Genomic DNA, 15,810 nt, shown 5'->3' on the forward strand with positions numbered 1-15,810 from the left:
AAAGAAATGAAAACAAACCTAATTATACATAATAATTAATAATAATAATAATGATGATGATGACGATGACGACGACGACGGTGATGATGATGAATATGATAATAACAAATTCTATATTTTCAGAAGGTAACATGTACAGACATGCAAATGAAACATTTACAACATCTTAGTTCAAACATGGCCTTCTATAACATGAAAAAAATATACAAGCATTAATTTACATGACAATCAATCAGAAAACATAATCTAAAATCGCACTCATACTTAAAATTATTCTTAAAACAGAATAAGTTTTACAGTCAAAGACTTCATATAATCTGAAACCTTAGTTGTTACATTCATGTCACAAATAAGATTTCAGTGACTTTTTAAATGAGTTTAGAGATGTTAGAGAATGAATATTTCTAAGAGTGTTATTCCAGTATTATGCAGAGATGTCTGAAAAAGAAGCTTTCATGTAATTAGTTCATTGTTTATGTGTTGCTTAATTTTTATTTGAAATCGATTTAAGGCTATATGCGTTATTACTGGAAAAGTTGAGCAAATCTTTTATATAATTGGGTGATAGATATTTCTGAGCCTTTTTCACCAAGACTGCTGCGTAATAATGACACCTGTTTCTAAATGATAATCAGTTCAGTTCATTAAATAATATAGAGTTCGGTTTGTCTGATTCATTGTTGTTGTTTTTTATTATTATTATTATTGTTATTTTTATTATTAATTTTGCCATTCTTGTATGAAGCTTATATATGCAGTTAATGCACTTATTTCCTGTTCCCCACACGCTGTAACAATGTCGATACTATATATGAATTATAGTACATCATCTTCATATCATAACTTAAGTAACATCTTATCTTCTTGAAGAGAGTTATTTTATTATTAATTCTGATACATACTTTGTTTAATTGTAGCTTCCACGATAATTTATTGTCTACGTAAAGGACAAGACTCTTTTGTGAAGTTCATACCCACATTTTAGCATATTCCAGAGTGTTGACCTGTCAGACAAAAAATCTCTCTCAGAAGATACATGACCCCTACTTTCTTGGTGTTATTTTGTGGTTTATAGGTCATTTAAGAACATAAGGCTAGTAATCCTTTTTATAAAATGGGCCTGGCTATGTGTTAGAGTTCTCAGAAAATTGCTAATTTTATATAGAACATATAATATTTTGTACCAGGGAATCGATCCTACAGATTTTCGTTGGAAAGCGACGAAAAATCGGGATCGCTCCCTCTGCGGTACCATGCGATATATCGAATGAGATATATACTATCGAATTAAAACGTGTGTCCTTCTGCACAGAGCGTCTGACTGCGGATTTTTTTGGAAGAATACGCTTTTTCATGTGCCTAATAAGCGTCCACATAACTTGTCCGAACCGCAACTTCTTGTACCATTACAAATATGGGCAGTGTTGTTTTTATTCCAAAATCTACCTTTAAAATGATACAGAATTGATCCCTCTACGGTAACATACGATATACCGAGTAAGATATTTACTATCGAAGTAAAAAAATGTGTCCTTCCATGCTGTCATTTCTTTTCAAATCTTATGGGATGAGTTGAAGTCGGATCGATTTTCGATTTAGGCAGTGCCTTATTTCATATTACCGTGTACACTATGTAGGGATAATACACGTTTTTGTGTATTAACGTAACACCGATATGACTAGATACCGGAAAGGGCCATTTCCGTGAAAAAGGGCTTAACATGATTGGAAAAAGCCTGTCATATGTTATCATCTACATCTACATCTACGGGTTACTGCCCAATTGATTATAACTGGGAGGCGCTTGTTTGGTACAGACTGTTAAAAAATTAAAAACATAGATATAGATTAGAAGGTTACAATTGCCAGTCTCTCAGTCAATAGAATCAAACTGGGACAGGACTGTGTGTGTAGTGGAAAATCATTCCAGGAATGAATTGTTCTTGGAAAAAAAGGATTTAGAATAGTATTGCGTATGAGATTGTGGGATCAAGTAATTCAGATTCCTTGTAGGTGTAACGTAGTTATGGTCAACTGCAATAAGCCTGTACTTTATTTTAAAAATATAATAAGGGAATTTTTGATGTGGCGTTGTTCAAGGGATTGCCAGTTGAGATCTTTAAGCATTTGCGTGACACTTCTTGTTTGACGATAGTTGTTACATACGTATCGAGCTGCAGATCGTTGTACTCGTTTAATTTTGTATGTAAGGGATTTTTACCATGGGTGGAACAGTATTCAAGCTGTGAGCGGAAATAGGTGTTGTAAGCTGTTTCTTTTACTTTCCTGTTGTTTGTTTTGACATTTCTTTTGATAAATCTAAGTGAATTATTCGATGTGATGATATCAATATGTTTTGACCAACTGAGATCTTTACTTAGTGTGGCGCCTAGGTATTTAGCAGCTTCTCTAGTTTTAGTGCTATATTATGGAATGTATAATTTTAGATTGTAGGTTTTTTTTCTTTCGAGTAATCCTCAATACCTCACACTTATCCGGATTGAACTTTGACCAGTCCTTTTCTCAGCCTTCTAGGGAATGGAAAACCAAGAGAGGATTTAACCGTCAAATAGACAATAGTGTCATCTGCAAAAAGTCCTGACTTACTTTTGATGGATTCTCATTTATGTAGGCTATGAAGAACAAGGGCCAATGACTGATCATTGTGGAACCCCAGAAAGAACAGGAAGTTCATCTGGGGTGAAGCCATCCACAACTACTCTTTGGGATCGGTCCTTGAGAAATGACTTGTTAAACTGGGATGCCAATGGGTGGACTCCAAGGGTATCGAGGTTATAAATCAATTTATGGTGGACAACCTTGTCAAAGGCTTTACTGAAGTCCATGACAATGACGGCAGTTTGTTGGCCATTTTCAAGAATGCCAGCTACCTCTTGTTTGAAACTTACAAGTTGTGTTTCACAGTTATGCTTTGGTCTGAAGCGATGTTGATAATGACTAAGGAGATCATTTCTGTCAAAGTGGGACAAGAATACATGTATGTTGTATTGATTTAGAGGCAATACATATTAGGGATGTAGGCCTATAGTTTCTAGCCTTTCTTTTAAACAGGGTATTATTTGATAATTTCTTCATGATTCATTTAAAGACATTGATTCTGGTATGCAAGGTATGTGCCTATGGTGATGATACGATCTGCGTATTGGCGGTAAGGGCAGGTATACAAGACTGGACCATTGATAGACTAGCTTCTGTTTATCATAATAAGCTACTGTATAGCTACTCTGCAGTATATAGATTGCATGTGATATTTCTCACCTTTATAGTAAACCAGTTTTCAATTATATAACGAGTTTAGAAAGCCTGATTAAATTACGGCTAAACAAACTAAGTGTTAAGATACAACAGTATTTTTTTTTTGATAAATCAAGTTTTATTATAATAATATTTAATACAAAATGCAACTGAACGCTTCTTTAATTTCTAATGAAATCCAGCAATGATCAGTTTTTCTGGTTTTATTTTGTTACTTAGATAAAAAGATCATAATAATTGAATAAAAAATACTTGCCATTTCTCGTTTTAAGTTTTAAATAATCATTTTGTGTTATATTAAATAAAGGTAAGAGTTTTCTAAAAGGGTGAGAATTGCTTTGCTGTAAGAGTTATAATTTAATTGGTCAGGACATTACTCAACATGACTAAATAATTACAATAAAAGTTTATTATAAACTAAAATAATTTTGTGTATATTCTGAAAAGAAGCTGCATTTCAATCAATAAAATGCAAAACACAGGAAATAACCAATTATCTGTACATATCAATAAAATATGTGATCCTCTGACATGGACTACATGTCAAGTCTACAGGGGTTTTATGGACCCTTATCAGACTGGACTAGACAGGATCCTGTTTATTTGGGATTAAGATTCTGGCATTTAGGGGGGAGGGGGGCACTGATATAGGATATTTTCTTTGCCTTTAACAATGAACGTTTGAAAAACAGATTATGAAATAATTTTTATCGATTTTTGATTTTTAAATTAATTAAAGACAAAATATGAGTTTGTGCATAAAATACGCTGATCGGAAAGGGCTGCCATACGTTTAATTTATTATTGAGATCTATTTAATCATTTCTTTATTTTATTATATAAGTATGAAAGAAGGAAATAAATTGTATATTTTTTCAATTTTCGATTTTAAAGAATCATAGACAAAATATGGATCAATGCATAAACATGCTGATTGGTAAGCGCTTAACTAGACCTACATATGTTTATGATTGGGATCTATATAATCATTTCTTCATACATTTAAATTTCGCTTTTCAGTAGCGTACCATTTAGTCTCTTTTTACCTTTGATAGAAAAATAATTGAATTCGTCTAAGACTAATGCGTATTTTGGTTATCGCCCTTATTTACCCACAGTTCTCCGTTGGAAACATTGTGATGGCAGCTCCAGAAATGTCAGCTCTACTAAAACGGAGCAAAAGGAGCGTAGCCGTGCATATGAAAACAGAATGTTCCAAACAGCATGAACCACAAAAGCTTACTGATTTGTTGAATCACCTTTTGAATCCAGAAAAAGCCATTGATGACTTTGAAACTCTTGATTGGTGCCGCTGGCTAATATCAGGAGGAAGCACCTTCGAGGAATTTACAAAAACAGGTGCCTGTTTCCTTGCCAGTTTCATGTCATGTTATTGGCAGTCATTCATGTTAATAGTCTGACTCTCAGTTTTGATCAGACGTAATTGCTTTTAGTGTTCAACTTCATGTGTTGGTTAAATACTCCCTGGTAGCATAAGTCTGTCTATAAATTATTCGCAGGTCTACCCTTTCACCAGTTTTATAGACCTCCTTTTCTCGTTATTCCGAACCCAATAACCAGTATTTCAGTTCTTGTCAGTAATAGATTTAAGTTTCAAAAGAGCTTTTGCTATAGTTTGATACTCCAACAATTAAACTTAACAAATCCCATGAAGAAAAATTCTAAGGATTGTTGCCAATGAATAATTCTAACAGTCATATAGTTTGCCAAAACATGCATAAAATGTAGAAACATGAAATAATTACTAAAGGCTCAAATCATTGAGAAGGCTCGGACCATCCACAGAATTATAGGGGTCACTATGTGACCACCTTTCATCCGGTGAAAATGCTAGAATCGTTAATGGGAGGTAAAACAGATACATAATGTCCATCTATAGCAGTATGGACAGTACACAAAACATCATGATTTTCTCACTCAAATTTTGTGTTTTAAACAATTGTGCTAAAAACATTATTATTCTACATCAGGCAACAGTCACAGCAAGTCTATCTCTTATCTGGTGAAAATCATTTGAAGCTATACCTGTGAATGACTCAGCCATTTATATTACAAAGACAGGCAATGAAAGTAAGCTGCAATCAGTGTAAAACAGCCAAGAAGGAGCTCCATTTAGGAACAGCGAAAAAAATAAATTGGAAATGTCTTCTTGATTGCTTATTACATTGTTTTGTCATTGCAGTGAGACAGTATGACAATGCAGTCACTTGTGGACTTGTTTGGACAGCTAATTTTGTTGCATACAGATGTCGGACATGCGGTCTTTCACCCTGTATGTCTCTTTGTGCTGACTGTTTTCAAGCTGGTAATCATGAAGGACATGATTTTAACATGTTCCGCAGTCAGGCAGGCGGTGCCTGCGATTGTGGAGACGTCAGTGTTATGAATGCTTCTGGGTAAGAAATTCAGAGATAATGACTTTTTGTAACATAAATTTATACTGGTGAAAATAAAGTTCCTTGTATTAATATGGAAATCAAAAATATATACATATTTATTACTTTTGTAGGAAGGAATCACTGAAATGCTCAAATTACCTGCACAGCTCACTGCATTTTGCCTGTGTTTAATTGCTTTGATTTTTTTCACAGTTTTTCTATTTCTGGCACCTTTTCATGTTAAACAATCATTATAAGCCAGCTGGGTTGTTGGGTGATACAGATTTTCAAGTCTTACTATTTTAATGAAAGAAATCTACTTAAATTTTCATTTAGAATGCAAAATTGACAGTTTTTCTCATCTGAAAAAAGAACTACATGGTTACAGATATAAAATTTGAGAACATCACCAGTTTTATATAGGATATCCATAATTTGAACTTGTGTTGAGGCTATTTAGTAATTTTTGGTCAAAATGTTTAGAATCAGAATTTATCCAGATTGATATTTGATTACTATCAACTTTAAAGCAGCATGCCTCCAGATTTGGCTAAAAAATAATCTTTCTTTCAAATTAAAGTTTGGTCATATTTTGAACATTAGAATATGAAGTTTTGTTTCTAAAATATTTTAAAAGTTCCAAATCAAGAAAAAAAGATGACCGCATCGGGAATCGAACCCCGGACTGCCGCGGCAATAAAGACATTTTCACCTCGTCATAACCAATAGCGCTATAGCTGAAGTAGTGAATAATGACTTCAAAATATAGATATTTATAATCGAGACAGTTTACCTGTAGTAAAAGCGTGACAAACGCTTTTCAATTTTCATCGTAAAAAGTAGTAAAAACAGCAAATTCTCATGTGTTTCCGTAACATAAGTTTGTCAGTAATTAAGTTTTAAAGCCTTCTTAAGAAATATAGCATTTATTTCAAGATATCTAAAAAAAGTTTGTTTGTTTTTGTTATCAAACAATCTGGATGCATGCTGCTTTAATATTTCAAACTTTATTTGCTTTGGTTACAGCTTTTGTCCTCGTCATGGACCAGACAGACAGCAATCACATCACCACACACCAGGAGATTTACTATCAGTAGCTGAAACAATGATGCCACGGGTATTTTTAAGGCTTCTGTATCATCTGAGAGATAACTCAAAACCTGGTATGTATGTTGTTCTCGTAAATGATTATTAACATTCTTTGATTTTTGATGATGTTCTTCATATAAAATCCATTAATTTGGTAATATTATTTTGAAAATTTTCAGATTTTCAGAGACCTCTATTCCCATAAAGAACTACATCTCTATAACAGAAAATGAAAAAGGGGTGTTAACTTTGATATAAATTAAATAAAACCCGCTGAACTTACTCCCTTTCACTTCTTTCAGTGTTTTTCTTTGGTACATGTATAATATTCTTATGTGGCCATTTTCTAGAATAGGATATTTCAGTTACAGAAAGGGCACAGAAAAAGAATATAATTAGAACTATTATTTATATTTTGACTTTACACAAAGTGCTTAAAGTCTAGGCTGTAACCAGTACTTGCTCATATATGTCCATTGTCGGTTGTTCTTCCTGATCTACATGATTCCTGGTGAAGAAAGTTGTCTTGATGAAGTCTAGGCTGTAACCAGTACTTGCTCATAAATTTTCAAAACATGGTAACCAGGTTAAATCCTAAAAGAACCTCTTTTTACTCTTCTGAGATTACATTAACTAACTGATCATCTAAATGGTCAGTATCTAAGTGGTCAAAGTGTTTGATTAGGTTATATCTAGGTCATATTAGAAGTTTGAAGTGAAAAGGCCACTAGGTCAAATCTAGGCCCTTGATGACACTTGTTAGGCCACCTTTACTTGATCTACATTGTAACAGAAGGTTGTTTTTTTCTAAATTTTCAAAACAAAAGTCATTAACACAGGTGAGCAATTCAGGACTTTCAGGCCCTTTTGTTATAATGAACACAGCATGAGGCTAAAACTCTTGTGTTGCATGTATCGTGCATATATTTTTCCTTTAAAATTCAGCATAGCTATATTGGAAATTTGATACATGTACATTTGTACAGTTGGTCTTTTTCAGAACTTCTAGACACATATCTAGTGGCTATGCAGGATGCGGAACAATTCCTCACCTTTCTACACAGTTTGAGTGACATGGGAGCTGCCATGCGTAGAGTCATGGCAAATGCTTTAACTAACCAAGAACTGTACTCTCAGCTGACAGCAGGTAAAATTTGTTTTGAACTTACTGTAAAGTACTGAAGATTGCAATTTTCTACAGTATCTTCATAGGCTCTCAGAGTTGAACATTTCTATAGGATTGTAAATCTAAATGAAAATATACTACGAAGATAAGCTTCTTGTCCTATAGATTATTAACCATTAGCCTCCTAAATTTCTAAAATGGACTGGTCCGTCATTCAAATTGGTTAGTACCTCTTATTATTCAAAGGGGTGTTCACTGAAAATACAAACTGAACAGCGGATGGTGAAGACCATAATCAGCCTGCACAAATGTGCACGCTGGTCTTGGCCTGCACTGGTCGGGAAGGCAGAATCGCTTGCTGCCAGCAGGCTGAAGGTTAAGTAAAAGTGATAACATAAAGGAAACAATTTATTTAAAACATTGCAAATTGTGTTACAGTGTCTGAAGGCCCGGGCGACACAAAGTGGTACTATGTGAGAAGTAAAGCTAATTACGAGGCTGCAGTGGGCTCTCTCATCTACCCCAGGGGGTTTGAGGACTATGAAGGTAATTTTTCACATGAGGAGAAATGCAGCAAGGTGCATGCTATTAATAAATTCAAGACAGTTTTGTTATGTTGCGGTATATGGATTGTTTTTGCCTTTATCAGAATAAAAGGAGAGAAACGCCTGATGTTTTGGTAAATGACCCTTCTTGTAACATGACTAAAAAAATTATAATTACCCTTTATCATAGTTTCATATTAGTTTACACTGTGCAGTATGTACTGAAAAAAGGCAGTGTAAATGATGAGAAATTCATTACAAAAAATAAGAAATGATAATGCAACAAGAGTAGAAATGGGCTTCAAAAGTGTTGTTTCACTGCTTTTTCTTTATAATAATGAGTATGTTGTCTTGTTTGGTAATGAACATGTAACTGTCTGTGGATTTCAGATATGCCAGGTTTAAATCAGAAGCTGGTACACAGGACTTTTTTAGAAGAGCTGGTATTTTGGACTGTCAAGTTTGAATTCCCGCAGAAAATTGTAACCCTACTGCTTAGTCTTCTACCAGATTTGAGGTACAAGGTATGTATAGGAAATATGTAATGTCACTAATGTGCCAACATTAACTGATTTAAAAGCCATTGTGATGCTTGTGCAAGGTGAACATGGTTCTACTTAGGAGCTGTCATGTATTTGAAATAATATCAAGACGAGCAGCCCTTGAGTTTCATGCAAAAACCGAAAATAATTTTTTTGTGGATATGAACTGGAGATAAAAAAGACCAGACTATTGAAGACAGTTCAGTTTGTTGTAAATGATTTAGTAATATTTCATTTCATTTTACAATTTTGTTCACCACTGATATATAACTGTTGTTCAATTACCAATGTAAAATCTTTTGTCTGTTTTGGGTTTGTCAGCTGTTGTATAATGTATACATATTTGATTCCAGGAAGCATTTACCCGTGCATTTATTCAGCACTACAGTAGAATCTCACGTGTTCTAGTCAATGCCCTGGATCGTCAGACTGTAGCAAACCGTGTCGTACACATCAGTGTACAGTTGTTCAGCAACGAGAGCCTGGCATGTCAGATGGTGCGAGAGTATAACCTCCTGTATATACTCATCTTGAGTCTAAATCACATGATAGAAGGAATACTAACAGAAAGTACTTTACAAGGTTGGTAACAGGAATGGTCTTCAGTAGTTTTCAGCTGAGCAAGAGCTTAAGTCATATTGATTCAACTATGTTATAGGAGCCACGCCATGAGAAAACCAACATAGTTATGAATAAGATATATATAAACTTTACTTTTCAGTGGAGTTAATGATATATCAACATATGACAGTTCTTAAAAATTGATTATTACATGAAAAATTTTGAAAAGGTTCTTAAACAATTCAAAGAAAACTAAGAATGAATGAAGTAGAGGTACAACATGTCTGGACACCAGATAAATTATAACTGTATTTATTTATAAAAAGAAAATATTTCAGTTATTGAACTAGCGTCTTGTCTATACTTGTAGATGCACACCAGAACTTCCACATGGTAGTTGATTGTAGTCACGAAGCAATGAAGGAGCACTGTTACTGGCCGATCATCAGTGACCTGATAAACCTACTGTCGCACAGAGAGATAGCGCACAAGTTTCTCTCGGACAGTAAACTTGTTTCCATGTGGCTGGAGCTCTTGTCTTACTTCCAAGGTCTGCCTTGTTTTATAACTTTTGTAGTTGCAAAATGTTTTAGAACCATCAGAAGATTACTTGCATTTAATTATTTATTGCAGAGAATGCCGGGCTTTATACTCTTACCCTGATGTATTTTGTTTTTGAACTTTCCTTTTAATGTCTTGTTTATTAACATACTGCGATTTCATGTAAAAGTTCTTGAACATGAAATTTCCAGGTTTTGAACAAACTGTGTTTTGTTGGAGATACAAGTTCTCGGATTTCAAATTCTTAAGTGTGTTACTTGTTGGTTGGGATTTGATATTAATCTATGAAAATAAGTCCATGTGACGATGATTATAAACCATTTCAGAGTAATATAAGAAAATTTTCATTTATATTAGTATCATGTGATGGATTTATTTTTGTACAATATAACTGCTATTGACAGATCCGAAGAGCAAACATGTCTCTACAAAGGTAGATATTTTCTTTTCCACTTGATAAGGATTTTAGTAAATTTATCTCTACAGAATCGCAACCTTTTTATTAAAATCATATTTTAGCCTTTTCCTTTGTGTTTGCTGTGTAATCCAATTGTGTTTATATTCAGGTATGAACTTGAACCAGAGGGAACTGCATCAGCATGTGGAGTTTGAACCAGATACATACTATGCAGCGTTTTCAGCAGAATTAGAAATTGCGGCTTCGCCCATGTGGAGTCTGATATCACATTTGAGAGATGAGGTACACTTTATTACAGATTGATAACTGAATAGTTGGCACATTTATAAATTCTGGATATCTCCTGTATTTGAGGGGATTGTCTGTACTTTCTATAACAATCCCTAGTTTTTGAAAATTAAATGGATCTTGCACATGAAAAATATCTTTTTCTTGCTTTCATAAAAAAAAGAATCACGAAGAATATTTATGCTGTTATCATAGGTAATTGACTGTTAGAAGTCCGCTGAGTTATTGTATGATAGAAATATATAAAAATAGGTTTGTAATTGATGCTTTTATCTCAATTACAGGACACTACTACACTTGCAGAGACAGTGTTACTTGTGCTAGTACACTACAGGACACAGTCCCATATAATGATTGTCTCTATTACAGTACATTACCAAACTTGCCAAGACAAAGTGCATAACTTTACCCCAACCATTGATCTTTTGTCTCTGTTACAGAACACTACCTCACTTAAAAGACAGTGCTACAATAAATGCCAGTACACATTACAGGATACCAGCCAATTAATTGATCTTCCATTTCTATTACAGAATACTACCACACTTACAAAGACGATGATACAGGTGTGCCAGGACACGTTACAGGACTGGTTTGATGCTATATGCTGCAAGGAATCAACAAACGTAAGTACTGTTTAGGCCGTAGTAAAAACTTTGATATCAAGATTTGCTCTTTTGCAGTTTTGGAAAATTTTGCATCCCCTGTGTTCTGTGTAGCAATAGAATTTAGAAAAAAGAGCTGCACCATGAGAAAACCAACATAGTGCATTTGTGACAAGCATTTCAAAGCCTATTGCAATTAGAGAGACTGTTAGCGAATAGCATGGATCCACACCAGACTGTGCAGATGCACAGGCTGGTCTGGATCCATGCCTGTGTTGGTTTTCTCATGGTACGGCTCAAATCTGATTTCTTTAAATGTAAAAATAGTTTGGGAAAATGCATGGAAATCTTTGCTGTGTTTGGTCCGAGTTGTGATCAGGAGGTTTGAGTCCTGGTGAGAGGAGACTGTCTGCAGTGTCCATAGTGCCTAACCAAGGTGCAGGTACCGGTTAGATGTACCGGAAGCTGTCATCGTGTGTAACTTGTAAGTTTTGAAAAAAATGGCAAAATTGAATGTTAAATTGTTTAAACAAGTGTGTATACAGGGGGGACACACAGTTGAGTGGTTGAGGTTGCTGACTGAATCACTTTGCCCTCACTGCTGTGGGTTTGACACCCCGCTTTGGGTATAGAATTCCATCATGTAAGAAAGCTGTTTAGCTATGAAAGGCTGGTGGTTTTGCCTAGGTGTTCAGAGCGGTACCTGGTTAATTTAATGAATAATTTACTTAGGCTTCATATGAAATTGCGTTGTTATGATGAAGCAGATTGGAAATTACGAATGTCGTGACTTTTTTGTTAAAATATTTTTCACTAAGTTGACTTTCGTGAAACTTATGTTTAAGAATGAAAGATTCTTATGTTTAAGAATGAAAGATATTTTTGTTATTCACTGAAAAGCCTACAATAGATTCTAACGTCATTTTAATCATTAGATGCGTTTTACTTTTCTTTAACAGGGAGAGGAAAAGGTTTGTTAAGTTATTACTGCATGATAGTTTTGTTTCCATCTAGCTGGCTTACCAGTTTTTTTTTCCATCTGGCTGGCTTACCAGGTGCCCACCCATGCCTAAGACATTGCCTGAAGAGGCAATTTGGGTCTACCTTCACCTACAGAAGCTGGAAAAGTTGCCATATGATCAAAATTATGTCATTATGACTCAAACTCCAGTAAAGTACATGTAGATGATTAACTTTGAGATAATTCAGAAATTGTCCTTTGGTGGGTATGTGGTAATAAATAATTCTTTAGTAAAATGTGGTTCTGAAATTTTCATCCCTGTGTTTTGAAAACTCAGGGCTGGGGGTACTCAAATTCATTTAGCAGAGGATAACCTTTAAATAATCATTAATGATCTGTTAGTTGCTGCTTCTATGCATTAATCATGGAATGATATTCTTCTCCAATCTATCAAGAAGCATGTTTGCTATATTTGCCCAGTTTCCAATTGCTTCAGGTAAAATGAAACCTTGCCTTGTGAAAATTGAAATGTCTGCTTTTTCATTTTAACCTTCATATTTTGTTGATTTGCTCAAGCTGGCTTACGGAAGGACGGTTGCTCTACCCAGGTTCCTGCCCATGATGAAATAATGCACGGAGGGGCACCTGGGTTCTTTCTCCACCATCAAAGCTGGAAAGTCGCCATACGACCTATAATTGTGTCGGAGCAACGTAAAACCCAACCAAAAAAAAAAAAAAATGCTCCAGTTGTGAAATGAAAATGTATATCTTTTAGCTCACCTGAACCAAGGTACAGGGTAGAATCATCTAGTGTCTACAGTTGGTTTGTTAACAATTGAGAGGTCACAATTTTGGACCAATCTTTATAAAACTTGATCAGAATGTTTGTCTTTAGATAATAAAATCTCAGAAGTGTTTGAAACTGGGTCATCTGGATCTAAAAGTAAGGCTGCTGGGTCAGATCGTAGGAAAACCTTAACACCCAAGAGGTCATATTTTTCACCTTTAAACCTTGCTTTGGGAGTAGAATTCTTTCATATGAGGAACAGGGTTGTAGTAGTGCTAATGCTAATGCATTAATAATGCATTATTTTTTTCAAATAATGCCAAGTAATGATTATTGCCACAATTTTAGCATTGAAAATAATGCTAATTTAATGCCAAAGTAAGTAATGCTAATGCTAATGCTTAGCATTACTTAGGCATTATTTTCTGTATCACTGGAAAAAACATAATACACATGTATGCTGTTATTTACACAGGTTATAGCAGTTCTCTAATAGATTGTTGTTTGATTTTAATAAATTGTCTAATGGTATAATTGCCTTTTGTTCAATGTACACCTGAAAGATTTTGAAAAATACATTTAAAACCTGGGACAACTCCAAATGGCAGTTTCAATAAAACAAAACAATATATAGCAGATCAAGCTACAAAAGCAATGTTTTCTTTGCTAAGAAAAATAAAATCCCTTTCTCTCCCTTATGATATGCAAATAGAGCTATTTGAAAAAACAGTAAAACCAGTACTTCTATATGGAAGTGAAATATGGGGGTATGGAAATATAGATATATTAGAAAAAGTACAACTTAAGTTTTATAAGTATATATTTAATTTAAAGAAATCGACCCCATCGTACATGATATACGGAGAACTAGAGATTACCCCACTTTCAATTAACATTAAAAACAGAATTATTGCATACTGGGCAAGACTCATTGAAAATATTGAGAGCGACAGAACTACTAAATTAGCAGCAAAAATTTACAATCTTATATACGAACTACACTCACAAAATAGTATTAAGTCACAATGGCTAGACAATGTTAAACACAACTTATGTAGTCTTGGGTTTTCGGGAATATGGTACAGTCAGAGCTTTATCAATAGTAAATGGCTTATTAGGGCGACTTTTCAAAAACTGAAAGATACGTTTATTCAAAACTGGTTTTCACAAATAAATAATACTTCAGCAACCAACATTTACAAATATTATAAAACAAGTTTCTCTCGTAGCCCATATATTAGTAAACTATCACCTTACTTCAGTAAAACTTTGGTCAGATTTATAACTAGAAATCATCGTTTACCAATAGAAACTGGTCGGTGGAGAAATATACCACAAAACGAAAGAAAATGTAGAAATTGTCACGAAATAGGAGATGAGTACCATTATCTTTTAATTTGTCCATTGTTTAATATTGATCGAGATAAATATATTGATAGACATATAAGAACAAGACCTAATATGATAAAGTTTATTGACTTGTTTACGACAGATAACCATATCAAACTGAAAAAACTTAGTATAATGTGTGACAAGATAATGAAATATCTAATTAATTTTCAAACATACCTGTGACCAATTGACTTCACACATATATATATCTCATCAGTTAAGTATATATTATTTAGCGCTTTTTAAAAATATACATGTAGAAAATAACTGACTACATCAGCAGTCTAGCCTGACTTTCGATTGTACAGTTAGACTGCTTTCACAGTTGGTCAAGTTATTTCAGACTATTCTCTTGTATTTAACTTTCTTGCTCGTCTAAAGCTTTCGTCTCTTCATTTTTAGGCAGCTAGGAGTTCAATACATATTTATAATAAAGCATATTTATAATACAGTAAACATTTAAATAATAATAATAATGATACGCACAACAACAATAATAATAAGAAGAAACACATACGGATTCTTTCTTAGAGAAACAATTATTTTTCATAGAGCAAAGAAGATATTTTACTGTAAAGTATATTATTGTGTATACATATAAGAAATCAATCATTGTATATAGCCCTATATATGAACAATTTGTAGCCGTTTTCCTTTTTGTCATGTGATATATTACTGAATGTATGTATTATAGAAATGTATATGCTGATGCTGCCCACATAAAGTGGGACTCATGCTTATTTGTAAATAAACTTGAATAAATAAACATATTTATAATAGCCATAGAAGTGTGACATTATTAGATTTGTCACCCAAAATATCAAACAATCTATTATCTTTTGACGCCTTTTTATCAATTAACACTATGCCACTGATAGTGATGTTTAAGACCTTAAGGCAGCTAGCTTTTACATGTCAGGTTAAATTAGGCTGTTAGAGAGTCATTAAACAGGTACTTGACTTTCTCTTACAATTTAAATTCTCATGCATGCTGTACTTCAACATATTTTTTTTTTTTATATAATTATATATAAAGTAATGGTAAAAGAAAAAAATCAGATATAATACAAGGAAGTCATACATGTATTTAACTATTCATGTAGATGACCTAGGTAAACTAAAATGATTTAATGAAAAACAAACAATGTATGTGATAATAACATGCAATGATTCTCAAAAAGTAATGCTAATGCTAATGCTAATGCACCCTATGTAATGCTAATTTAATGCATTATTTTGATAAAAATTAGTAATGCTAAT

General features: G+C 33.7%; 1 protein-coding gene across 1 annotated transcript in view; it reads left to right on the forward strand.

Annotated features, from left to right (window-relative positions):
- The first annotated feature begins 4,347 nt into the window (after nucleotides 1–4,347).
- Nucleotides 4,348–15,810, forward strand: part of LOC123532934 (E3 ubiquitin-protein ligase UBR3-like) — a 48,809-nt gene continuing 37,346 nt past the window's right edge. Inside the window, 10 exon segments of the mRNA XM_053517321.1 lie at nucleotides 4,348–4,635; nucleotides 5,480–5,693; nucleotides 6,702–6,838; nucleotides 7,765–7,911; nucleotides 8,329–8,436; nucleotides 8,826–8,959; nucleotides 9,331–9,559; nucleotides 9,909–10,088; nucleotides 10,666–10,799; nucleotides 11,339–11,431. Coding sequence (XP_053373296.1) covers nucleotides 4,359–4,635; nucleotides 5,480–5,693; nucleotides 6,702–6,838; nucleotides 7,765–7,911; nucleotides 8,329–8,436; nucleotides 8,826–8,959; nucleotides 9,331–9,559; nucleotides 9,909–10,088; nucleotides 10,666–10,799; nucleotides 11,339–11,431 — 1,653 coding nt within the window. The 5' untranslated portion in view covers nucleotides 4,348–4,358.

The sequence above is a fragment of the Mercenaria mercenaria genome, chromosome 11 (genome assembly GCF_021730395.1).
Source record: "Mercenaria mercenaria strain notata chromosome 11, MADL_Memer_1, whole genome shotgun sequence".
NCBI classification, from domain to species: Eukaryota; Metazoa; Mollusca; class Bivalvia; order Venerida; family Veneridae; genus Mercenaria; species Mercenaria mercenaria.